Source organism: Mustela putorius, unplaced genomic scaffold (assembly GCF_011764305.1).
Source record: "Mustela putorius furo isolate JIRA1106 unplaced genomic scaffold, ASM1176430v1.1 tig00003834_pilon_pilon_pilon, whole genome shotgun sequence".
NCBI classification, from domain to species: domain Eukaryota; kingdom Metazoa; phylum Chordata; class Mammalia; order Carnivora; family Mustelidae; genus Mustela; species Mustela putorius.
In genome coordinates, this window is record NW_025421987.1 from 100,710,435 (window position 1) to 100,735,810 (window position 25,376).

The 25,376-nt window shown below is 35.8% G+C and overlaps 1 protein-coding gene across 4 annotated transcripts in view; it reads left to right on the top strand.

Annotated features, from left to right (window-relative positions):
* The window catches only part of GOLGB1 (golgin B1), a 116,551-nt gene that overhangs the window by 6,260 nt on the left and 84,915 nt on the right, over positions 1 to 25,376 (top strand). For all 4 annotated transcript variants that reach the window (XM_004745490.3, XM_013052694.2, XM_004745491.3 and 1 more), the window contains 3 exons: positions 13,568 to 13,662; positions 14,421 to 14,573; positions 14,782 to 14,934. In XM_004745490.3, the coding sequence (XP_004745547.2) occupies positions 13,570 to 13,662; positions 14,421 to 14,573; positions 14,782 to 14,934 (399 nt within the window). In that variant the 5' untranslated portion in view covers positions 13,568 to 13,569. Of the gene's footprint in view, positions 1 to 13,567; positions 13,663 to 14,420; positions 14,574 to 14,781; positions 14,935 to 25,376 lie in introns of those variants that run through there.

Here is a 25,376-nt window from a genome sequence, read left to right on the forward strand (position 1 = left end):
CTTTAATATTATGAACTTGTCAAATTAAATATTTTTCATGGGTTTAAATATATTGCAATTCCTACTCTTCTTAGAAACTCACTTATTCTTTTGGCCTGTGAGAACCAACCCAGTTTGGCGTCCAGGTCTCTTGACATGACTCCAGTTAATTTTTTTAAAAAAATTAAAAAAAAACTTTTTATTTTTTTTATTAACATTTAATGTATTATTAGCCCCAAGGATACAGGTATATGAATTGCCAGGTTTACATACTTCACAGCACTCACCATAGCACATACCTTCCCCAGTGTAAATAACCCCACCACCCTCTCCCTACCTGCACCCCCCACCCCCCAGTTTGTGTTGTGAGATTGAGTGTCTCTTATTATGGTTTGTCTCTCTCCCGATCCCATCTGACTCTAGTTAATTTTTGATAGCTTCCTTGCTATTTTGTATCACAAGATGTTTCAGGCTCATCTTGTACATTTCCTACTGCAGAACTGGTAGCTCTTTCTCTAAGAAGCTCTGCTATTTAAGAAAAAAGAAAATTTAACGGGAAATAGCATTGCAAGATGCCAATCTGGCACTAGAGATGTTCATTGCTTCTCAGTTTGTCCTTATTTTTAAGGCTTTTCGGTGGACAGAGCTAGGAAAATAGAAGTACTAAAGTAAAAATACCTTGTAAGTTCATACTGATACTTTGAATCCAAATTCAAGATCAGCTTTTATCTTGATGTTCTTAATTTCTTCTGTTTTATACCTGTATTTCCTTTTTTTTTTTTTTTGGATTTTATTTATTTATTTGACAGAGAGACAGTGAGAGAGGGAACACAAGCAGGGGGAGTGGGAGAGGGAGAAGCAGGCTTCCTACTGAGCAAGGAACCTGATGCGGAGCTAGATCCCATGACCCTGTCATCATGACCTGAGCCAAAGGCAGACGCTTAACGACTGAGCCACCCAGGTGCCCCAACCTGTATTTCCTTTTTTCATACTGAAAATCTGATAGAATTACTATGCCTGTTAGTTGCTCATTTATTTCAGTTCCACATGACACATACATAGTTGCCAAGGAGTAACTGTACTGATATACCACCACTAATTTTGGTTATTGCAAACAGTTCTAAAAGGTTTTTTTTTTTTTTCTTTTTGGATATGTTATTCACATTCCTCCCAGTTTTTCTTTACAGTAGCCATATGTATTGTCAGAGCATATAATCATTAAATATTATGTTCTCTCCATCTCAGTCTTAGTTTTATAATTAACTATGTATTTAGTGCTTACCACCAGTCTTTATGATGATGATTCTTTTTTTTTTTTTTTTTAAGTTATTTATTTGGAAGAGAGAGAAAGAGAGCATGAGAGCGAGAGAGCATGAACAGAACGAGAGGGTGAGGGAGAAGCAGACTTTCCACTGAGAAGGGAGCCAGGTGCAGGGCTGTATCCCAGGAACCTGGAATCATGACCTGACCCAAAAACTGATGCTTAACTGACTGAGCCACCCAGGGACCCCATAATGATGTTTTTTTTTTTTTAGTCATTTTGGTTGTCTCAAGCCTTCTCTTTAATAGATGCCTTAGGAAAGGCTCATGAGAAATTTTATCATGAATTTTCTTGCTTGCTTTTAACATTCTCTCTGTGTTTTTTATATCTGAAGGTCATTTTTGCTGAAAATAAAATCCTTGGCTCACATTTTCTTTCCTTGAATATCTCAAATCTGTAACTCCAGTTTTTTTCTGGAAAACACATTGCTGTTAAAAAGTCTGAGGGTGGTCTTCTTTTCTTTTTAAAAAATTTTACACATGATCTTTTGGCCTGAATCACAAAGGATTATTTTTAAGTCCATTAATTTTATTGGAACGTCTTGTTGATCATTCTGGGTTGTTACTCTCTGCTACATGGTGGGCTTTTTCAATATGTAGCTTCAGACTTTAGGAATTTAAAATTTCAGGTAAGTATTTTTTAGGGCTTTTTTTTTTTTTTTTTTGGTGTGTGTTTTTCTGTAACTCTGTTTTTCTTCTTCAGGGAATTTGACTCATCCATCTTTACCACTTTCTCCTGATTCCTTTTTTATGGTCTAACTTTAAAAAAATAAAAAAAAATAAGTTATTAGGAATAATTTTAGGTTTATTATAGAAAATATGCAAAGATAGTTTAGAGTTCAGTATGCTTCTGACCCAGTATTCCCTAATGTTAACATGTTACATTAACAAAGTGCATTTGTCAAAACTGAGAAACCAGCATTGATTCATAGCTAAACTCCATATTTTCTCCATTAACTATTCCAGGATCAAATTCTAGGGCATCACATTATGTGTAGTACATTTCTTTTTCTTTCTCTTTCCTTTTAAAAATTGAGATAATCATAGAGTCATATGCAGTAAATAAAACAGAGATCCCTTATACAGTTTTTTTTTTTGTTTCCCTTAATGGTTAAAGTTTTAGAAAACTGTTGAATAATATCACAATGAGGATACCAACATTAGTACATACCTTGTTTTATTTATATATTTGTCTCTGCATGTTTGTGTGTGTGTAAGTTCTGTACAGTTTTATTGCTTGTGTAGGTTCATGTATCCACCACCACAGTTAAGATACTGATCTGTTCCAACACCACAAAGACCCCTTGTGTTGCTTTTTTATAACTTTAGCTGCCGCCTTCTACCCTCCTACCTCCAATCCCTCCCTAAGTACTGGCAACCACTAATCTGTCTTCCATTTCTAAAATTCTGTGATTCCAAAAATATTATATAGGAATAGGACTATATAATACGTAACTTTTGGGAAATTGGCTCTCTTTTTAAAATTCAGCATAATTGGAGACATATCTAAATTAGTGGATGTATCAGTAGTTTGTTCCTTTTTATTGCTGTGTAGTATTCTTTGCTGTGTATCTTTAATCATTTTCTTGTTGAAGGACTTCTTTGCTGATTACAATTTTGGGTTTTTAAAACCGAAGCTGTTATGGGCACTAATGTATAGGTTATTGTGTGAATTCTCTGAGATAAAATTGCTGGGTCATAAGGTAGTTGCATGTTTAGCTTATAATAGGTAATTTCTTTTTGATTTGTAAAATTATTCTTTATTTTTTAGCTTTTTTTTTTTTTAAAGATTTTTAATTTATTTATTTGACAGAGAGAGATCACAAGTAGGCAGAGAGGCTGGCAGAGAGAGAGAGGGAAGCAGGCTCCCCGCCGAGCAGAAAGCTCGATATAGGACTTGATCCCAGAACCCCGAGATCATGATCTGAGCTGAAGGCAGAGGCTTAACCCACCGAGCCACCCAGGCGCCCCTGTAAAATTATTCTTTAACTTTCTATTTTTCTTTTAATTTTTTAAAAAAATTTATTTGACAGAGAGACCCAGTGAGAGAGGGAACACAAGCAGGGAGAGTGGGAGAGGGAGAAGCAGGCTTCTTGCTGAGCAGGGAGCCCAATGTGGGACTTGATCCCAGGACTCTGGGATCATGACCTGAGCCAAAGGCAGATGCTTAATGACTGAGCCACCAAGGTGCCCCACTTTCTATTTTTCTTAAGGCATGATTTATTATGATTATTCATTTTACTTTAAAAAAATTTTTTAGTTTCATATTCATTGCCAAAATTATTTTTTAAACTTTCCGTTACTTCTTGAGTTTCCTCTTCATTTCTGGGTTTTTCTGTTTTATTTCAAACCAAGGAAAACATGCATGTGTTCAACAAAGTTTGCAAGTAAATTTGATACATATCTATCATATACCTACTGTTTATGCTCTGCTGCGCTGTTAGATGTTGTATAAAATTTACAGTTAGCTATTAATTTTTGTTAAGAATGTTTTAATATTGGAAGTAGATATTGTCATTGTTATTTTTGAGCTTTATTCAGGTATAATTGACAATGTATATATTTAAGATGTACAATGTAATGTTTCTCTCTACATGTAAATTGTTAAATGATTACCTCAATCAAGCTAATTAAAAAATGGAAAATACCTATCACCTCACAAAATTGCCCTTTTGTGTGTGGTGAGAACATTTAAGATGTACTGTCTCAGCAAATTTCAGGTATTCAATGCAGTGTTATTAACTGTAGTCACTGTGCTATACAGCAGATCCCCAGAATTTGTTCTTTCTGTGTAAGTGAAAGTTTGTATACTTTGACAAATACCTTTTTATTTCCCTCACCCACTTTTCCCTGGCAACCACCATTTTACTGTCTGCTTCTACAAATTTGACTTTTTTAGATTCCAGCAATAAGTGAGATCGTGCAGTATTTGTCTTTCTGAGTTGGCATTTATTTCACTTAGCATAATGTCCTCCAGGTTCATCCATGTTCTCATAAATGACAGGATTTCATTGTTATTTTTAGGGCTGAGTGATATTCCATTGTGTATATGCAACATATTTTCTTCATCTGTTCATCTGTCAATGGACACTTAGGTGATTCTATATTTTAGCTATTGTAAGTAATGCTGCAATGAACATGAAATTGCAGATATCTCTTTAAGATACTGCTTTCTTTTCCTTTGGATATATATCCAGAAGTGGGATTGCTGGATCATATGGTACTTCTATGTTTAATTTTTTGAGGAACCTCCTGACTGTTTTCTATAATAGCTGTATCAACTTATATTCCCGCCAACGGTGTACAAGGGTTCTTTTTTTTCTCCACATCCTGGCCAATGCTTGTTATCTGTTGTCTTTTTGATAATAGCCATTCTAACAGGTATGATGTGATATTGTAGTTTTGATTTGTATTTCCCTGATGATTTTTGGTGTTGAGCATTTTTTCATGTATATTTTGGCCGTTTATATGTCTTCTTTGGAGAAATGTCGGTCCAGTTCCTTTGCCCATTTTAAAATAAGGTTGTTTTCTTGCTATTGAGTTGAGTTTTTTGTGTATTTTGGATATTAATCCTTTATCAGATGTTTGCAAATATTTTCTTCCATTCTGTAGGTTGCCTCTTTATTGTCTTGTTTCCTTTGCTGTGCGGCTTTTTAGTTTGATACAATCTCATTTGTCTTTTTTTGCTTTTGTTTGTACTTTTCAGGTTGTATCCAAGAAATTATGTCAAGAAGCTTTCCCCCATGCTTTCTTCTACTAGTTTTATAATTTCAGGTCTTGCGTTTAAGTCTTTAATACAGTTTGAGTTGATTTTTTTATGTGGTGTGAGATAAGGGTCCAGTTTTGTTGTTCTGCACGTGGATACCAGTTTTGTCAGCACTGTTTATTAAAGGAACTGTCCTTTCCCCATTGTGTGTTCTTGGCACCTTTTTTGATGATCAATTGGCTATAAATATATGGATTTATTTCTGGGGCTTTATACTGTTCCATTAGTCTGTATGACTGTTTTATGCAAATATCTTAATGTTTTGATTACCATAGCTTTATGGTATATATTTTTCCCCAATTTATTAAATTCAAATTTTAGGTAGTTAACATACAGGATAATATTGGTTTCTGGAGCAGAGTTCAGTGATTAATCACTTACATACAACACCCAGGGCTCATCATAACAAGTGCCCTCCTTAATACTCATCACCCATCTAGTTTTGGTATATTTTGAAACCAAAAGCATGTTGCCTCCAGCTTTGCTTTTGCTCGAGATTGCTTTGTCTGTTCTGGTTTTTTTGTGGTTCCGTATGATTTAGACTTTTAAAAAAATTTTTGTGAAAAAAAAAAAAAGGCATTGGAATTTTGATAGGGATTGCATTGAATCTGTAGATTGCTTTGAGTGTGGTATGGATTTTTAATAATGTTCTTTAGGTCTGTGACTATGAATATCTTTCCATTTTTATGTTTTTTCTGAATTCCTTTCTTCAATGTGTTATAATTTTCAGTGTATAGATCTTTTACTTCCTTAGTTAAATGTATTCCTAAGTACTTTATTTTTTTTTAACTGCGAAGATAAGTGGGATTATTTTCTTAATTTGGGAGGGATAGCTTGTTGTTGGTATAAAGGAACATAATAATTTTTATATATTGATTTTGCATTCTGAAACTTTATTGAATTCATTTATTGTAATAATTTTTAAAAAAGATATATATTGAAGAGAGAGAGAGAGAAAAGGGATAAGCAAGGGGAAGGGCAGATGGAGAGAAACTCAAGCAAACTCCATGTTGAGTGCTGAGCCTGACACAGGGCTTGATCCCACACTCCTGAGATTATGACCTGAGCCAAAATCAAGAGTTGGACGCCCAAAGAACTGAGCCACCCAGGCACCTCTAGTCGTTATAATTTTTTGGTGGAGTCTTTAGGGTTTCCTGCATGTAAAATCATGTTATCTGCAAACAGAGACAATTTTACTTATTTCTTATTTGGATGCCTTTTATTTTTTTCCTTGCCTAATTGATCTGGCGAGGACTTCTTCTTCTTCTTCTTTTTTTTAATTAATTTATTTTTTTCAGCGTAACAATATTCATTGTTTTTTGCACCACACCCAGTGCTCCATGCAATCCGTGCCCTCTCTAATACCCACCACCTGGTTCCCTCAACCTTCCACCCCCCGCCCCTTCAAAACCCTCAGATTGTTTTTCAGAGTCCATAGTTTCTCATGGTTCATGAGAGAACCTTCCAATTTCCCTCAACTCCCTTCTCCTCTCCATCTCCCCTTGTCCTCCATGCTATTTGTTATGCTCCACAAATAAGTGAAACCATATGATCATTGACTCTCTCTGCTTGACTTAATTCACTCAGCATAATCTCTTCCAGTCCTGTCCTTGCTGCTACAAAAGTTGGGTATTCATCCTTTCTGGTGGAGGCATAATACTCCATAGTGTATATGGACCACATCTTCCTTATCCATTCGTCCGTTGAAGGGCATCTTGGTTCTTAACACAGTTTGGCGACCGTGGCCATTGCTGCTATAAACATTGGGGTACAGATGGCCCTTCTTTTCATTACATCTGTATCTTTGGGGTAAATACCCAGTAGTGCAATTGCACTGCAGCCAGACTGAGGCTTCTCTCTGAGAGGGTGTTAAATTTTTTAAATGCTTTTTCTGCATCCATTGAGATGATCATGTGATATTTATCCTTCATTCTGTTAATGTAGTGCATCACGTTTGTTGATTTGTGGATGTTGAACCATCCTTGCATCTTAGGAATACTTCTACTTGACATGGTGTATCATCCTTTTAATTTGATGTTAAATTGGGTATGCTAGTATTTTGTTGAGGGTTTTTGCATTTATTTAATCAGGGATACTGGCCTATAATTTCCTTGCAGTGTCCTTCTCTGGATTCAGTATTCAGGTGATGCTGTCCTCATAAAATGAATTTTAAAGTATTTCCTCTTCAGTTTTTTTAGAATAGTTTCTATTTTGTGGCTCCTTTGTTCCTTTCTTCTCTTGCTGTTGTCTTGATTTTTTCAACATCTGATGTATGGCTTTTCGTGTCTTACACCATTTTTAATGCCTTTTAGTCCTTTTGGTTGATTTAGTAGGTTGTAGTTCTGAGTTATTTTGAGCATGGCTCTTTGAGATGCTTCCATTTTCTGTATGGATATTATTTTGCTCTTTTTCTTATAATAACTTTGTATGGAAATTGCGTTACTTTTCAGGTGCTCATTTTTATGTTAATTTAATGTTGCTGAATTTTTAGAAGGAAATTTATTTTGGATAGCTTTCCTTACTTTGCAGAGCTCCCTTTTACATTGTTTTCCAATGTTGGTTCAAAATGTGGCCATTGGATTTCTGAGATTTCCAGGCTCTTTTTCCACTATCCCAACTCTTTTTATCTGGGTCTTCCTTTGTTCTCTGTTGACTCTGTCTTTTTTTTTTCTTTTTTATAAACATATATTTTTATCCCCAGGGGTACAGGTCTGTGAATCACCAGGTTTACATACTTCACAGCACTCACCAAAGCACACACCCTCCCCAATGTCCATAACCCCACCCCCTTCTCCCAACCCCCCTTCCCCCAGCAACCCTCAGTTTGTTTTGTGAGATTAAAATTCACTTATGGTTTGTCTCCCTCCCAATTCTATCTTGTTTCATTGATTCTTCTTCTACCCACTTAAGCCCCCATGTTGTTGACTCTGTCTTTTTTTTTTTTTTTTTAAAGATTTAATGTATTTATTTGACAGAGAGAAATCACAAGTAGATGGAGAGGCAGGCAGAGAGAGAGAGAGGGAAGCAGCTCCCTGCTAGCTCCCTGCTGAGCAGAGAGCCCGATGCGGGACTCGATCCCAGGACCCTGAGATCATGACCTGAGCCGAAGGCAGCGGCTTAACTCTGTCTTAATGAATTTTGATTCCATCCTCAATAGAGACCCTGTTCTGAAAGAGAACCCTGACTTCATTTTTGAGAGTTCATGGGGCCCAGGCTCTTTAGCTATTTCAGACCTTGCAGGTTCCTTGCATTTAGGTGCTGTTGGAGAAAGGATATACCTCTTTTTCATTTGCTGTTCTTTAATTGGCTCAGCACATTTTCCAGTGAATATCCACTAGTTCCTTTCTGGTTCTCTTGGTATCCTGTCTGTCACTTCTTAGAGCTTCTATAGGGGAGCATTATTTTACCTCTGTACCTTTAAGGTTTTTCACTGGGCCTGAGAATTAAATTTACATAGGACAGGTTAACAGGGAAAGCATACAGATTTATTAAGTATAAATTTTAAGTGACACTGGAGCACTCATAAGGATATGAAGACCAAAATAAGCAGTTAGAGTAGAACACTTATATATTGAGTTGGACAGAGAACTATAAATTGTGATAATGATACAAGGCAAAGGGGTGGTTACTCATGGAGAAGTGACTAGGAAGATAAGGATTCACAGACAAGATTTGTTTTTACAAATTCCTCTCAGCCTCAAGTCTCCATCCCTGCAGATAAGAATGTTACTTTCCCAGGACATCTTCCATGTGGGTTTTTATATCTTGCTTTCAGGAAGAAAAAGGGGTGGTCAGAGCATCTTTTTGTTCCTGCTGTTTTTCAGTGACCTTTAGCTCAAAATAATCTTTATGTCCAGATGGCATATTTGGGGTGGAACATTCTGCCATCCCCCTTCACTTCCCTCTTCCTTCCATATGGACAGCAACTGACATGCAGATCTTGTGTCTGCTGGTGGTTTGTCTATATCGTGTTTATTTTAGAGTTTGTGGGAAATTTTGCAACATAGTTTTTGTTGTTTTGTGGAAGCTGTATATAGGTTTTTGGCTTTGTTATCTGCTTTGTCAGTTTTTATGTGGGAATTCAGGAAGGTCCACAATCAGTGCTGTCTCCTACACCCATCTTCTCAGAGTCCCATCAGTTGGTTGATTTTGTGTGTGTGTGTATGTGCTTGTTCCTAATGTGGTGTGAAAAATCTGAAGATGAAGTGAATTTGTTTGATAAATTAGTTTCTGCTATGACTTTCTTTGATTAGTACAAATCTCTGTGCCTAATAAAGACTTTAGTTTTAGTGTTCATTTCCTTGATTAATGATTACTATAGAAAATTCAATCTCTAGAGTTGAAAAGAAAGTTTAGTCTAGTAAGAAAGTTTAGTTTAGTAATGGTGGGTCGTGATTTTTTTTTTTTTAAACTAACTATAGTTATGAGTCTCACAGCTTAAGTGAATGGTTATATATGATCCCATTTACTTAAATGTGAGCCTGTGTTGTCTTCTTAGTAGTTACATATATACTAATACATGGTCCTATGTTGCCCTTTGAGGAGTGGTTTTCTTTCCTGTTTCATACATCTTTCCTAAATGTTATATGCTAGTTAGATTATTCAGGATAACCTGTTATAGAAACAAACTCCACTACTTTCTTAGTTAAGGACCACGATTGCCCTAAACATTATTACTTCTCAGAGTAGAAGAAAACTTTAGCAGAAATTGGTTTTATTCAGGTACTTATTTTGTGCAAGAGCTCTTGTATTTCTCCCTGCTCAGGCTTTTAAAGACCAAACAACATTTTATCATTAAACATAAAATTTAGCATGATTACCTATAATAGTGCTATGTACAGTATAGTTCTTTTTTGATTTTTCCTATGAAGTATTAATACTTTCACTTTCAAAGAGTTTATGGACTAGCTATTGACATAATCTGAATGAGTGAATAAATAAATAATAAATAAGGGATGTAGGAATTTATGTGTATATGTGTGTATGTGTATTTACGTTGTCTTTTTCTTCTTTAATGAGTTTTGTTAGCTTGTATCTTTTAAAGAATTGTCCCATTTTTTTCTATGTTGATGAATTTATGGGAATTGAATTAATTTGTAGCATTATAGTATTTTAATGTATGTTGTAATATTTTAATGTATATTAGATCTATAGTGATTTTTCCTTTCTCATAATTGATATTGATAGTTTGTGTCTTCTTTGTTTTTCCTTGATCAGCCTGGCTAGAGCTTTATCAATTTTTTTTGATCTTTTCAAAAAACCAACTTAAAATTATTTTAATTCCACTTAGCTAACATGTAGTGTTATATTAGTTTCAGGTGTACAATATAGGGATTAAATAATTCCTTACATCACCCAGTACTTATCACAACAAGTATACTCCTTAATCCCCATCACCTAGTAACCCATCACCCTGCACCTCAACTCTGGTAACCATCAGTTTGTTCTCTATGATTAAGAGTCTGTTTCTTTGTCTCTCTCTCTTTTGCTCCTCTTTGCTCACTTTTTTCTTAAATTTTACATATGAGTGATACCATATTGTATTTGTCTTTATCTGACTGACTTATTTCATTTCACATTATACTTCCTAGCTCTCCAACCATTCATTACAAATGGCAAGATTCCATTCTTTTTTTATGACTGAATAATATTCTATTATTGAATATGAATATTGAAGTTTCCTTCAATCAATAAATGTCCTATTGTCCTAGTGTCCTATTGAAGTGACACTTCTATTGAAGTGTCCTTCAATCAATAAATGGATGAAAAAGATGTGAGATATAGATAGATAGATAGATAATATATATATATATATACATATATCTCATATTTTATATATATATTATCTATCTATCTATCTATATCTCACATCTTTTTCATCCATTTATTGATTGAAGGACACTTGGGCAGCTTTCATATCTTGGCTATTGCAAATAAAAAAAGGAGTACATGTATCCATTTGAATTAGTGTTTTTTATCCTTTGGGTAAATACTTAGTAGTGCAGTTGCTGGATTGTAGGGTAGTTCTATTTTTAACTTTTTGAGGAACCTCCATACTCTTTTCCAGAGTGGCTGCATGAGTTAGTATTCCACCAATAGTGCAAGAAGTTTCCTTTTTTTCCACATCCTTGACAACACCTGTTGTTTCTTGTGTTGTTGATTTTTAACTCTTCTGACACCTGATATCTCATTGTGGTTTTGATTTGCATTTCCCTTATGGTAAGTAATGATGAACATCTTTTCATGTGTCTGTTGGCCATTTGTATGTCTTCTTTGGGGAAATGTCTGTTCATGTCTTCTGCCCATTTTTTAATCGGATTATTTGGTTTTTAGGTGTTGGATTTTGTAAGTTCTTCATATATTTTGGATATTAACCCTTTATTGGATATGTCATTTGCAAGTATCTTTTCCCATTCTGCAAGTTGCCATTTAGTTTTGTTGATGTTTCCTTTGCTGTGCAGAAATTTTTATTTTGATGTAGTCCCAACTGTTTATTTTTGCTTATTCTCCTTTGTCTCAGGAGATATCTCTCAAGTTGCTATGGCCAATGTCAAAGAGGTTACTGCCTGTGTCTCTTCTAGGATTTTTATGGTTTCAGGTCTCACATTTAAGTCTTTATTTCACTTTGAATTTATTTTTTTGTATGGTGTAAAAAAAAGGTCCGGTTTGTTTGTTTGTTTCTTCTCAAGATTTTTTTTTGCTTTCAAGATTTTATTTAAATTCAAGTTAGTTAATATATAGTGCAGTATTAGTTTCAGGGTTAGAATTTAGTGATTAATCACTTGCATATAGCATACAGGTGCCCTCTTTATGCCCATCATCCATTTACACACACACAGTTCCAGTGTGTCATTTAAAGGCATTGTTTCCTTCTTGATTTTCTGTTTGGATGATCTGTCCATTGATGTAAGTGGGTTGTTAAAGTCCCATGCTATTACTGTATTATTATGGATTAGTTCCTTTATGTTTGTCATTGTTTTATGTATTTGGGTGCTCCTGGGTGGGTGTATAAATATTTACAGTTGTTATGTCTTCTTGTTGGATTGTCTCCTTTATTATACAGAGTTATTCATTTTCTTCTGCTACAGTCTTTGTTTTAAACTCCCATTTATCTGATATAACTATTCCACTCTAGCTTTCTTTTGATATCCATTTGCATAAGTATTTCTTCACTCCCTCACTTTGAATCTGCTTGTGTCTTTAGGTCTGAAGTGAGTCTCTTATTGGCAGCGTATAGATGGATTTTATTTTTTTCATCAGTCTATCACCTTGTATCTTTTGGTTGGAGCATTTAGTCCATTTACATTCAGAATAATTGTTAATACATATTTATTGCCATTTTATTACCTGTGTGGTCATTTCTGGAGCTTTTCTCTGATCCTTTCTTGTCTTTCTCTGTTATGATTTGCTGATTTTCTTTAATGACACATTTGGATTTCTTTCTCTTTATTCTTTGCACATTTGTTAGTGGTTTTTTTTTTTTTAAAGATTTATTTATTTATTTGATAGACAGAAATCACAAGGAGGCAGAGAGGCAGGCAGAGAGAGGAGGAAGCAGGCTCCCTGCTGAGCAGAGAGCCCGATGCGGGACTCGATCCCAGGACCCTGGGATCATGACCTGAGCCGAAGGCAGAGGCTTTAACCCACTGAGCCACCCAGGCGTCCCGTTAGTGGTTTTTGATATAAGGTTACCATTAGGTTTGTATATAACTTCTCCTTGATGTAGTTGTCTGTGTTACGTTTTAGGTCATTTAAGTTTGAACCCATTCTCGAAGAACCAACTTTTGGTTTTATTGATTTTCTCTGTTTTTCTCTTTTCAGTTTTATTGGTTTCTTCTCTAACCTTAGTTTCTTTTTTATCTGCTTTTATTTGTTTTATTTCGCTCTTCTTTTTCTAATTTCATACAGAAGGAGCATAGGTTGCTGATGTAAATTCCTTTTTCCTTTTCCTTCTCTGCTAATATATGAGTTTAATGCTATTTGAATATTAATATTTTATTATATTATATTTAAATATTATATTTAAATTTTAGCAAAATCATATAGTTTATCAGGAAACCCTCCTGAAAGAATGGAGTTCATGGGGGGGTGCATAAAAAGAAGAATTTTGCAACATAATATGCATGAATTTTTGGCAAAGTAGGAGAAAATAACGTGCTGGCCGGGGAAGAAATGTTAGAAGTTCATGTTTGTAAATGAAGTTATGATGAAAGAAAAGGGATTAAAGATAACTTCAAAAATATTATTTGCCACTAAACAATTACATATCTGTATTTTATTTATTTTATTTAGAAAATGTTGGTGTTAATTGAAGTGCAGTGCAGTTGCCACCAAAAAGAACACTATGTAACTACACTGTACATACTCAGATGTATTTTTAAAGACATCATGCTATTTTCTATGTCTAATATATATCACCTATACAGTTTATTTCACTTATAGATGATAAATGAGAAGTCTGTATCCATTATAGTGATTGCTGTGTTTTTTTTTTTCTTGCAGAAATGCTGAGCCGATTATCAGGATTAGCAAATGTTGTTTTGAATGAATTATCAGGAGAGGACACTGATGAGAATATGAGGGCTTCCCTAGACCCTGTGAGTAGCTCTGTTCTGAATTAAACTGATGAGACATATATTCCATGTTCTTCTGAGGGAAAGAATTTAAGATAGAAGGTTTTGAGCAGCCTCCATTTTGCTAGGTGGAAGAGAGGATTAAGAAAAGTATTGATACTTTATAATGATCCTTCTCCTGTAATTTTGTAGTCTGTGAGTCACAGTGAAGGGAATCAAATCCTGGATGAATTGTTTTAACTTCTCCTCAGATATATGTCCTGTTCCCTGGGAAAGGTTTGAATAATAAGTGGCAGAACTGGGGCACCTTTCAGATTTGAAAATATGTTTGCTATTGTAAATTTATCATCACTTCTCTTACAGCTTGTATTATATTTTTTGATAGCCACATGAGGAATCAAAAGAAGTCCTTTAGTTTTCTGAAAGACAAGCAGTACTGCCTAGTGGTTAAGATAATTTTATTCAACTGCTCCCTTAAATTTAAATTTTGGGCTCCTCCACTTAATAGTTTGTTATCTTTGCTTCCTTTTATTTTTCTCTTTGGTAAAATTAGGATAATACCATAAATGAGATAATGTTTTGTTTTGTGAAATGCTTCACATTTACAAATTAATGATTTTAATGGATATGATAATAAGTATTATTAGATCAGAGTTGGAAAGATTTCTTAAGTATGGAAATGAGATGGGCAAAAGATAAGATGAAGTTGGAATGAAGAAACTCTTTTTTGGACACTAATACTCTTTCTCTGATGCACTGGCAACTTTTTATCTAAATACTAGGCATTACCTCAAGAATCTGACATGGAATTTAATGATAAGACACAAGAGGATGTTCTGGAGCGCCTGGCTTATGCTGAGCAGTTGGTGGTGGAGCTAAAAGAAATCATTAGAGAGAAGGACATTCAATTGCAGCAAAAAGATGAAGTTCTACAGGTACTGTGGTTTTCTCTTTTCTTGCCAAGCATTGGATAAAAGATAGACACAGTATTTGCTTAGACTTTTTTTTCCACTTCGATTATTGGAGAATGTGATTCTTATTTCCCTAATACTGTAAAATGATGGCTCCTAAGAATACTTTTGTTATGTATTAGGTACATGATGAATAAACATTTATATATTTACTGTCATTGTTCTCTGACAGGAAGAAAGAAAAGCTGCTGATAACAAAATAAAAAAACTAAAACTTCATGCTAAGGCCAAATTAACTTCTTTGAATAAACACATAGAAGAAATGAAGGCACAAGGAGGGACTGTTTTGCCTACAGAACCTCAGTCAGAGGAGCAAGTCTCCAAGGTATGGTAATGGGATATACTACACATTTTCTGAGTGGAAAAGTCTCCCATGATAGCAGATCTTCACAAATCACAAAAATTTATGAGGCTAAAGTAGTACAGCACTAAATGCTGTCCTTTCTAATCGAGCTTGCACTCTAGCTGGGCTCTAGGCCACACATACACAGAATACAAGGCCAACAGAAAATGTAGACGTGAAATGTGACCTAGGCTTTCAGAGAATTGAAAAAGGATAACGAGACCAAGAAATACAGCAGTGAGGCATTTGAATAGGAGAGGCACATTCTTTACGCAGGAATTTCATCTTTGATTAGAAGTTTAAACTGTGTGGTCTGTTAAGGTTTCTGCAGCTTCAGTTCTTTAATCCAGTGACTTGACACAGAATATTCTTTGTCCTCATATAGCCACATGGTAGCGGATTAAATTTTCATCCACTGTAACCGAATCAATTAGATTGCCTTGGGTTCCTGTTGTAAGGGGTGCTTTCTAGGTTTATGACTGCCACCAGCAAAATAATTTAAGGTCGAGGTTGGAGACAGGAGTACTGAAAGTGGTACCTTTTGAGAAATAGAGTATTGTCCCGGTACTTACTTTCATTAGTTTCCTGTAGAGTTAAATCCCAAATATTCACATTTAGTCAGCCATTTGGTGAACAAGAATCTTCAATTTTTTTTTTCATTTATTTATTTTCAGAATAACAGTATCATTTTTTCACCACACCCAGTGCTTCATGCAATCCGTGCCCTCTATAATACCCACCACTTGGTACCCCGACCTTCCACCCCACCGCCACTTCAAACCCCTCAGATTGTTTTTCAGAGTCCATAGTCTCTCATGATCCACCTCCCCTTCCAATTTACCCCAACCCCCTTCTCTCTAACTCCCCATGTCCTCCATGCTTTTTGTTATGCTCCACAAATAAGTGAAACCATGTAATAATTATTAATAATTAATAATTAATAATAATAATTGACTCTCTCTGCTTGACTTATTTCACTCAGCATGATCTCTTCCAGTCTGGTCCATGTTGCTACAAAAGTTGGGTATTCGTCCTTTCTGATGGAGGCATAATACTCCATAGTGTATATAGACCACATCTTCCTTATCCATTCGTCCATTGAAGGGCATCTTGGTTCTTTCCACAGTTTGGGGACCGTGGCCATTGCTGCTGTAAACATTGGGGTGCAGATGGCCCTTCTTTTCACGACATCTGTATCTTTGAAAATACCCAGGAGTGCAATGGCAGGGTCATAGGGAAGTTCTATTTTTAATTTCTTGAGGAATCTCCACACTGTTCTCCAAAGAGGCTGCACCAACTTGCATACCCACTAACAGTGTAAGAGGGTTCCCCTTTCTCCACATCCTCTCCAACACATGTTGTTTCCTGTCTTGCTAATTTTGGCCATTCTAACTGGTGTAAGGTGATATCTCAATGTAGTTAAAATTTGAATCTCCCTGATGGCTAGTGATGATGACCATTTTTTCATGTGTCTGATAGCCATTTGTATGTCTTTATTGGAGAAATGTCTGTCCATATCTTCTACCCATTTTTTGATATGATTGTCTGTTGTGTGTGTTGAGTTTGAGGAGTTCATTATAGATCCTGGATATCAGCCTTTTGTCTGTACTGTCATTTGCAAATATCTTCCCCCATTCCGTGCGTTGCCTCTTTGTTTTGTTGACTGTTTCCTTTGCTGTGCAGAAGCTTTTGATTTTGATGAAGTCCCAAAAGTTCATCTTCGCTTTTGTTTCCTTTGCCTTTGGAGACATATCTTGAAAGAAGTTGCTGTGGCTGATATCGAAGAGATTACTGCCTATGTTCTCCTCTAGGATTCTGATGGATTCCTGTCTCACCTTGAGGTCTTTTATCCGTTTTGAGTTTATCTTTGTGTACGGTGTAAGAGAATGGTCTAATTTCATTCTTCTACATATAGCTGTCCAGTTTTCCCAGCACCATTTATTGAAGAGACTGTCTTTTTTCCACTGTATATTTTTTCCTGTTTTGTCGAAGATTATTTGACCATAGAGTTGAGGGTCCATATCTGGTCTATGTGTCTGTTTTTATGCCAGTACCATACTGTCTTGGTGATCACAGCTTCATAGTAAAGCTTGAAATCAGGTAACATGATGCCCCCAGTTTTATTTTTGTTTTTCAACATTTCCTTAGCGATTCGGGGTCTCTTCTGATTCCATACAAATTTTAGAATAATTTACTCCAGCTCTTTGAAGAATACCGGTGGAATTTTGATCGGAATAGCATTAAAAGTATAGATTGCTCTAGGCAGTATAGACATTTTAACAATGTTTATTCTTCCAATCCAAGAGCATGGAATGGTCTTCCATCTTTTTTTGTCTTCTTCAGTTTCTTTGATGAGTGTTCTGTAGTTCCTCAAGTACAGATCCTTTACCTCTTCGGTTAGGTTTATTCCCAGGTATCTTATGGTTCTTGGTGCTATAGTAAATGGAATCGATTCTCTAATTTCCCTTTCTGTTTTTCATTGTTAGTGTATAAGGAAGCCACTGATTTTTGCACATTGACTTTGTTTCCTGCCATGTTGCTGAATTGCTGTATGAGTTCTAGTAGTTTGGAGGTGGAGTCTTTTGGGTTTTCCATATAAAGAATCATGTCATCTGCAAAGAGAGAGAGTTTGATTTCTTCATTACCAATTTGGATACCTTTTATTTCCCTTTGTTGTCTGATTGCTAGGACTTCTAATACCATGTTGAACAAGGATCTCAACGGGAAGGACGCAAGCTTTTTCCCACTGAGGATGATATTTTCTGTGGGTCTTTCATAGATAGATTTTATGAAGTTCAGGAATGTTCCCTCTATCCCTATACTTTGAAGCGTTTTAATCAGGAACAGATGCTGGATTTTGTCAAATGCTTTTTCTGCATCAATTGAGAGGACCATGTGGTTCTTCTCTTCTTCTCTTATTAATTTGTTCTATCCCATTGATTGATTTGCGAATGTTGAACCATCCTTGTAGCCCAGGGATGAATCCCACCTGGTCATGGTGGATAATCTTTTTAATGTGCTGTTGGATCCTGTTTGCTAGGATCTTGTTGAGAATCTTAGCATCCATATTCATCAGTGATATTATCTGAAATTCTTCTTTTTGGTAGGGTCTTTGCCTGGTTTGGGGATCAGGGTAATGCTGGCTTCATAGAAAGAGTCAGGAAGTTTTTCTTCTGCTTCAATTTTTTGAAACAGCTTCAGGAGAATAGGTGTTATTTCTTCTTTGAAAGTTTGGTAGAATTCCCCAGGGAATCCATCAGGTCCTGGGCGCTTGTATTTTGGGAGGTTTTTGATCATCGCTTCAATCTCGTTACTAGATACTGGTCTTTTCAGGTTGTCAATTTCTTCCTGATTCAGTTTTGCGAATTTATAGTTTTCCAGGAATGCATCCATTTCATCTAGGTTGCTTAGCTTATTGGCATATAACTGTTGATAATAACTTCTGATGATTGTTTCTACTTCCTTGGTGTTCGTTGTGATCTCTCCCTTTTCATTCATAATTTTATGTAAGAATCTTCAATTTTTTTGAAGTTTGTATAGAATATATGGAGGCTGGCATATCACATGTGCACACTGCAGTTGGCCTAGACTTAACTCTGTATAAGAAATCTGTTTATTTTTATTTTTAAAATTATACCTTGTTTTGCTCTTTGTTTCACTAGTATTCTTTTTTTAAAATTTATTTTTTATTTATTTTCAGCATAACAGTTTTCATTATTTTTGCACCACACCCAGTGCTCCATGCAATCTGTGCCCTCTATAATACCCACCACCTGGTACCCTGACCTCCCAACCCCACCCCTTCAAAACCCTCAGATTGTTTTTCAGAGTCCATAGTCTCTCATGGTTTACCTCCCCTTCCAATTTTCCCCAACTCCCTTCTCCTCTCTATCTCCCCATGTCCTCCATGCTTTTTGTTATGCTCCACAAATAAGTGAAACCATATGATAATTGACTCTCTCTGCTTGACTTAATTCACTCAGCATAATCTCTTCTAGTCCCGTCCATGTTGCTACAAAAGTTGGGTATTCATCCTTTCTGATGGGGGCATAATACTCCATAGTGTATATGGACCACATTTTCCTTATCCATTCGTCCATTGAAGGGCATCTTGGTTCTTTCCACAGTTTGGCGATCTATACCCCAGTGTTCATAGCAGCAATGGCCATGGTCGCCAAACTATTCTTTTTTTTTTAATTTAAATTCAATTAGCCAAAATACAGTATATCATTAGTTTCAGATGTGGAATTTAGTAATTCATCAGTTGCATGTCACACCCAGTGTTCATCACATCAAGGGCCCTCATTAATGCTCATTCACTACTATTCTTAGTAGTGTTTTTAGTTCTTGGGAAATAAGGTTGTAATTGATTCTGTAGGCACAATACTGGGGTAACTGGTTACTTTCCTGGTATCCTGATTAGTCTTTCCTTTCTGGGTCTAATGCTCAGAAGACATTACTTTCCTACTTCAATAGCTTTATTTAACTTCTCAAGGCTTATTTTAGAAGCTTTTTCATTCCTCTCAAATAACTTGTTAATCTTGATTTTTTTCTTACTTCTTGGTTTTTCCTCTGGTAATTTGTTCTTATAGCTGTGGTACCAGCCTATCCCCATATTGCTTTGTTTCTTCTAACTGTCCCCCTACTGTGATTTTTAAATTACGTATTTCGTTTTATTTTATTAACTTGTTTTTAAATTTAAATTCAATTAGCCAACATACTCTACATCATTAGTTTCAGATGTAGAGTTCAGTAATTCATCAGTTGCTCCTTGCTCAGTGGGGAGACTGCTTCTCCCTCTGCCTGCCACTCTCCCTGCCTGTGCTCACTCTCTCTTTCTCTCTCTCTGACAAATAAATAGATAAAATCTTTATTTAAAAAAAAAAAAAAAAGGAATCTTCCATGGTTTGTCTCCCTCTCTCATGACTTCCCATTCGGTTTTGCCTCCTTTCCCCAACATCCTCTGCCTTGTTTCTCAAATTCCATATATCAGTGAGATCTTACGATAATTTCTTTCTCTGATTGAGTTATTCTGCTTAGCATAGTACCCTCTAGTTCCATCCACATCACTGCAAAGTCAAGATTTCTCTTGGTAGCTGAGTAATATTCCATTGTATATATATACACCACATCTTTATCCATTCATCTGTCAACGGACATCTCAGCTCTTTCCATAGTTTGAGCATTGTGCACATTGCTGCTGTAAACATTGGGGTGCAGGTGCCCCTTTGGATCACTACATTTGTATCTTTGGGGTAAAACCCAGTAGTGCAATTGCTGGATGATAGGGTAGCTCTGTTTTCAACTTTTTGAGGAACCTCCATACTCTTTTCCAGAGTGACTGCACCATCTTGGATTCCTACCAACCAATTCTTGGATTCCTACCAATGGATTCCCCATTCTCTGCATCCTCGCCAGCATCTGTCATTTCCTGACTTATTAATTTTAGCTGCTCTGACTGGTATGAAGTAGTATTTCACTATGGTTTTGATTTGTTTCTCTGATGCCAAGTGATGTGGAGCATTTTTTTCATGTGTCTATTAGCCATTTGTATGTCTTCTTTGGAGAAATGTCTGTTCATATTGTCTGCTTATTTCTTGACTGGATTATTTGGTTTTTTGGGTGTTGAGTTTGGTAAGTTCTTTGTAGATCTTGGGTACTAGCCCTTTATTTAATATGTCATTTTCAAATATCTTTTCCCATTTCATACATTGCCTTTTAGTTTTGGTGACTGTTTCCTTTTCTGTACAGAAGCTTTTAACTTGATTAAGTTGCAGTAGTTCATTTTTGCTTTAGTTTTGCTTGCCTTTGGAGACGTGTTTGGCAAGAAGTTGCTCCAGCCAAGGTTGAAGAGGTTGTTACCTGTATTCTCTAGGATTTGATGGATTCCTGTCTCACATTTAGGTCTTTCATCTATTTTGAGTTTGTCTTTGTGTATGGTATAAGGATATGGTCTGGTTTCATTCTTCTTCATGTGGCTGTCCAGTTTTCCCGGCACCATTTATTCAAGAGACTGTCCTTTTTCCATTGGATATTCTTCTCTGCTTGTCGACGATTAGTTGACCATGGAGGTGAGGGTCCATTTCTGGGTTCTCCAATCTGTTCCACTGATCTATGTGTCTGTTTTTGTGCCACTACTGTACTATCTTAATGATAACAGCTTTGTAATTTAACTTGAAGTCCAACATTGTGATACCACCAGGTTTTCTTTCTTTAACATTCCCCTAGCTGTTTGGGGTCTTTTCTGGTTCCATACAAATTTTAGGATTATTCATTCTGTGGAAACGAATGTCCATGATATAGTGATAAGAATTGCATTGAATGTGCAGATTGCTCTGGGTAATGTAGATATTTTAACAATATTTATTATTTCAATCCATGAGCATGGAATGTTTTTCCATTTCTCTGTGTCTTCCTCAATTTCTTTCATAAATGTTCTGTAGTTTTTAAAGTACAGATGGTTTACCCTTTTGGTTAGGTTTATTCCTAGGTATCTTATGGTTTTAGTTACAATTGTGAGTGGGATCAATTTCTTAATTTCTGTTTCCTCTGTCTTGTTGTTAGTATATCAAAATGCAACTGATTTCTGTGTATTGATTTTATATCCTGCCACTTTTTTGAATTCCTGTATGAGTTCTAGAAATTTTGGGGTAGAATCTTTTGGGTTTTCCACATTGAGTATCATATCATCTGCAGAGAGTGAGACTTTGATTCTTTGCTGATTCGGATGCTTTAATTTCTTTTTGTTGTCTGATTGCTTAAGCTAGGACTTCTAGTACTATGTTGAATAGCTATGGTGATAGTGGACATCCCTGCCGTGTTCCTGACAGGGGAAAAGCTCTCAGTTTTTCCCCATTGAGAGTGATACTTACTGTGGGCTACTCATATATGGCTTTTATGATATTGAAGTATGTTCCCTCTATCCCTACATTGTGAAGAGTTTTAAGAAAGGAACCTGTACTTTGTTGAATACTTTTTCTGCATCTATTGAGGGGAATCATATGGTTCTAGTGCTTTTATTTATGTAGTATATCACATTTGTGGATGTTGACGACTCTTGCAGCCCAAGAATAAATCCCAGTTGGTTGTGGTGAATAATCCTTTTAAGATACTGTTGGATCCTATTGGCTAGTATTTTGGTGAGAATTTTTACATCCATGTTCATAAGATAGATTGGTCTGTAATTCTCCTTTTTGGTGGGGTCTTTGTCTGGTTTTTGGATCAAAGTAATGCTGGCCTCATAGAATGACTTTGAAGTTTTCCTTCCATTCTGTTTTTTGAAATGGCTTCAGAAGAATAGGTATTAGTTCTTTAAATGTTTGGTAGAATTTCCTTGGGAAGCCATCTGGCCCTGGAGTCTTCTTTGTTGGAAATGTTTTTTTCTTTTTAAAGATTTTATTTATTTATTTGACAGACAGAGATTACAAATAGGCAGAGAGAGAGAGGGGGGAAGCAGGCTCCCGGCTGAGCAGAGAGCCCAATGCGGGGCTTTATCCTAGGATCCTGGGATCATGACCTGAGCCGAAGGCAGAGGCTTTAACCCACGGAGCCATCCAGGCACCCCTGTTGGGAAATTTTTGATTACTGTTTTAGCTTTCTTGCTGGTTATGGGTCTGTTCGGGTTTTCTGTTATTTTCCTCATTCAGTTTTGGGAGTTGTGGTAGCTTATATGTCTCTAGGAATGCATCTCTTTCTTCCAGATTGCCTAATTTGTTGGCATATAGTTGCTCATAATATGTTCTTACAGTTGTTTGTGTTTCTCTGATGTTGGCTGTGTTTTATCCTCTTTCATTCATGATTTTATTTATTTGGGTCCTTTCTCTTTTCTTTTTGTTAAGTCTGGCCAGGGGTTTATCAGTCTTACTAATTTTTTCAAAAAGAACCAGCTCCTGGTTTCATTGATCTGTTCTGCTGTTCTTCTAGTTTGTATTTCATTGATTTCTTATCTAATCTTTATTAGTTCTCTTCTCCTGCTGGGTTTAGGCTTTAATTGGTGTTTTTTCTCCAGCTTCTTTAGGTGTAAGGTTAGGTTGTGTATTTGAGACTTTCTTGTTTCTTGAGAAATGCTTGTATTGCTGTATACTTCCCTCTTAGGATTGCCTTTGCTGCATCCCAAAGGTTTTGAATAGTTGTTTTCATTTTCAATTGTTTCCATGAATTTTTAAAAATTCTTAATTTCCTGGTTGATCCATTCATTCTTTGGTAGGATGCTCATTAGCCTCCATGTATTAGAGTTCTTCCCAGAGTTGTTGTTGTGATTGAGTTCCAGTTTCAAAGCATTGTGGTCTGAAAATATACAGAATATAATCCCAGTCTTTTGGTACTCGTTGAGATCTGATTTGTGACCCAGTGTGTGATCTATTCTGGAGAATGTTCCATGTACACTTGAGAAGAATGTGCGTTCTGCTGCTTTAGGATGAAATGCTCTGAATATATCTGTGAAGTCTATCTGGTCCAGTGGTCATCAAAGTCCTATTTCCTTCCTCTGCTTAAATGATTTGTCCATTTCAGTGAGGGGGTTGTTAAAGTCCCTTCCTATTACTATATTATTGTCGATTTGTTTCTTCAGTTTTGTTATTAATTGGCTCATTTAATTGGCTACTCCCGTGTTAGGGGCATAAATATTTACCATTGTTAGGTCTTCTAGTTGGATAGTCCCTTAATTATGAAGAGTGTCCTTCTTCATCTCTTATTATAGTCTTTGGTTTAAAATCTAGTTGGATATAAGGATTGCTACTCCAGCTTTCTTTTGATGTCCATTAGCATGATAAATGGTTTTCTACCCCCTCACTTTAAATCTGGAGGTGTCTTTGGGTCTAAAATGAGTCTCTTGTAGATAGCATATGGATAGGTCTTGCTTTTTTATCCAGCTTGATACCCTTTGTCTTTTGATTGGACTATTTACATTTACATTCAGAGTAACTGTTGAAGGATACGAATTTAGTGCCATTGTATTACCTTTAAAATCACTGTTTCTGCATATTGTCTCTGTTCCTTTCTGGTCTGTGTTACTTCTGGGTTATGTCTTTGCTTAAAGTATCCCTTGTAATATTTCATATAGGGCTGGTTTGGTGATCACAAATTCTTTTAGTTTCTGTTTGTCCCGGAAGCTTTTTATATTTCCTTCTATTTTGAATGACATCCTAGCCCTGGAGAGTATTCTTGGCTACATATTTTTCCCATTTAGCACCCTGAATATATCATGGCAGTTCTTTCTGGCCTTCCAGGTTTCTGTGGATAGGTCTTCTGCCAGTCTGATGTTTCTACCCTTGTAGGTTATAGATCTCTTGTTCCCTAGCTGCTTTCAGGATTTTCTGTCTGTGTCTGAGATGTGCAAGTTTCACTATTATATGTTGGGGTGTTGACCTATTTTTACTGATTTTGAGGGGGGTTCTCTGTGTCTCCTGGACTTGGATGCCTATTTCTTTCCCCCGTTTAGGGATGTTTGCTGCTCTAATTTGCTCCAGTATCCCTTCTGTCCCTCTTGCTCTCCCTTCTCCTTCTAGAATCCCAATAATTCTAATACTGTTTTGCTTTATGATATTTCTGATCTTTCAAATCCTCCCTTCATGGTCCAGTAACTGTTTTTCTCACTTTTGCTTGGTTTCTTTATTCTCCATAATTTTATCTTCCATATCACTTATTCTCTCTTCTGCCTCATTTATCCTGGCAGTAAGAGCTTCCATTGTTGATTGTATCTCATCAATTCTGTTTTTTATTTCAACCTGATTAGATCTTAGTTCTTTTATTTCTCCAGAAAGGGATTCTCTAGTGTCTTCTATGCTTTTTTCAAGCCCAGCTGGTATCTTTATAATCATTGTTCTGAATTCTGTCGCCAACATCTTACCAATATCCATATTTATAAAGCCTCTGGCAGTGATTACTGCCCCTTGTTCTTTTTTTTCTCACAGTTTTTCCTTCTGGTCTTTTTATACAGAGAAGACTAGGTGAACAAGAGAACAAAAAAGAAATAAAAAATAAAAATATCAATGATGACCCCAGCAAAATATACACTAAGCATATCAGAAGAGATTAGAAACCAAAAAAGAAAAAATAAATAAAAAGGGAAAAAAGATTATAATCAAACAGGTAGACAGAACAGGCTGATACACTTGGTCCTGAGTATATTTTGAACTCTTTGTTAGAAGAAACTTTATCCCAAAATTGCAAATAAAGAAAAACATATATATATTGAAATAAAATTGAATGTAGTGAAAGGAGATAAAAAATGAAGAATAAATCCATAAAATGTGTAAAATGAAAATAAAAAAAAGATTTAAAGAGAGTTGATAAAATAAGTGAGTTGTAAGGGAAAAAAACAAAAGAAAAGGAAAATTTTAAACTGAAAGACTAAAGAATTGTGAGAAGAAAACCCTTGAGTTCTATATACTGTTTTCCCCTAGTGCAGGAGTTTTTCAGTTTTG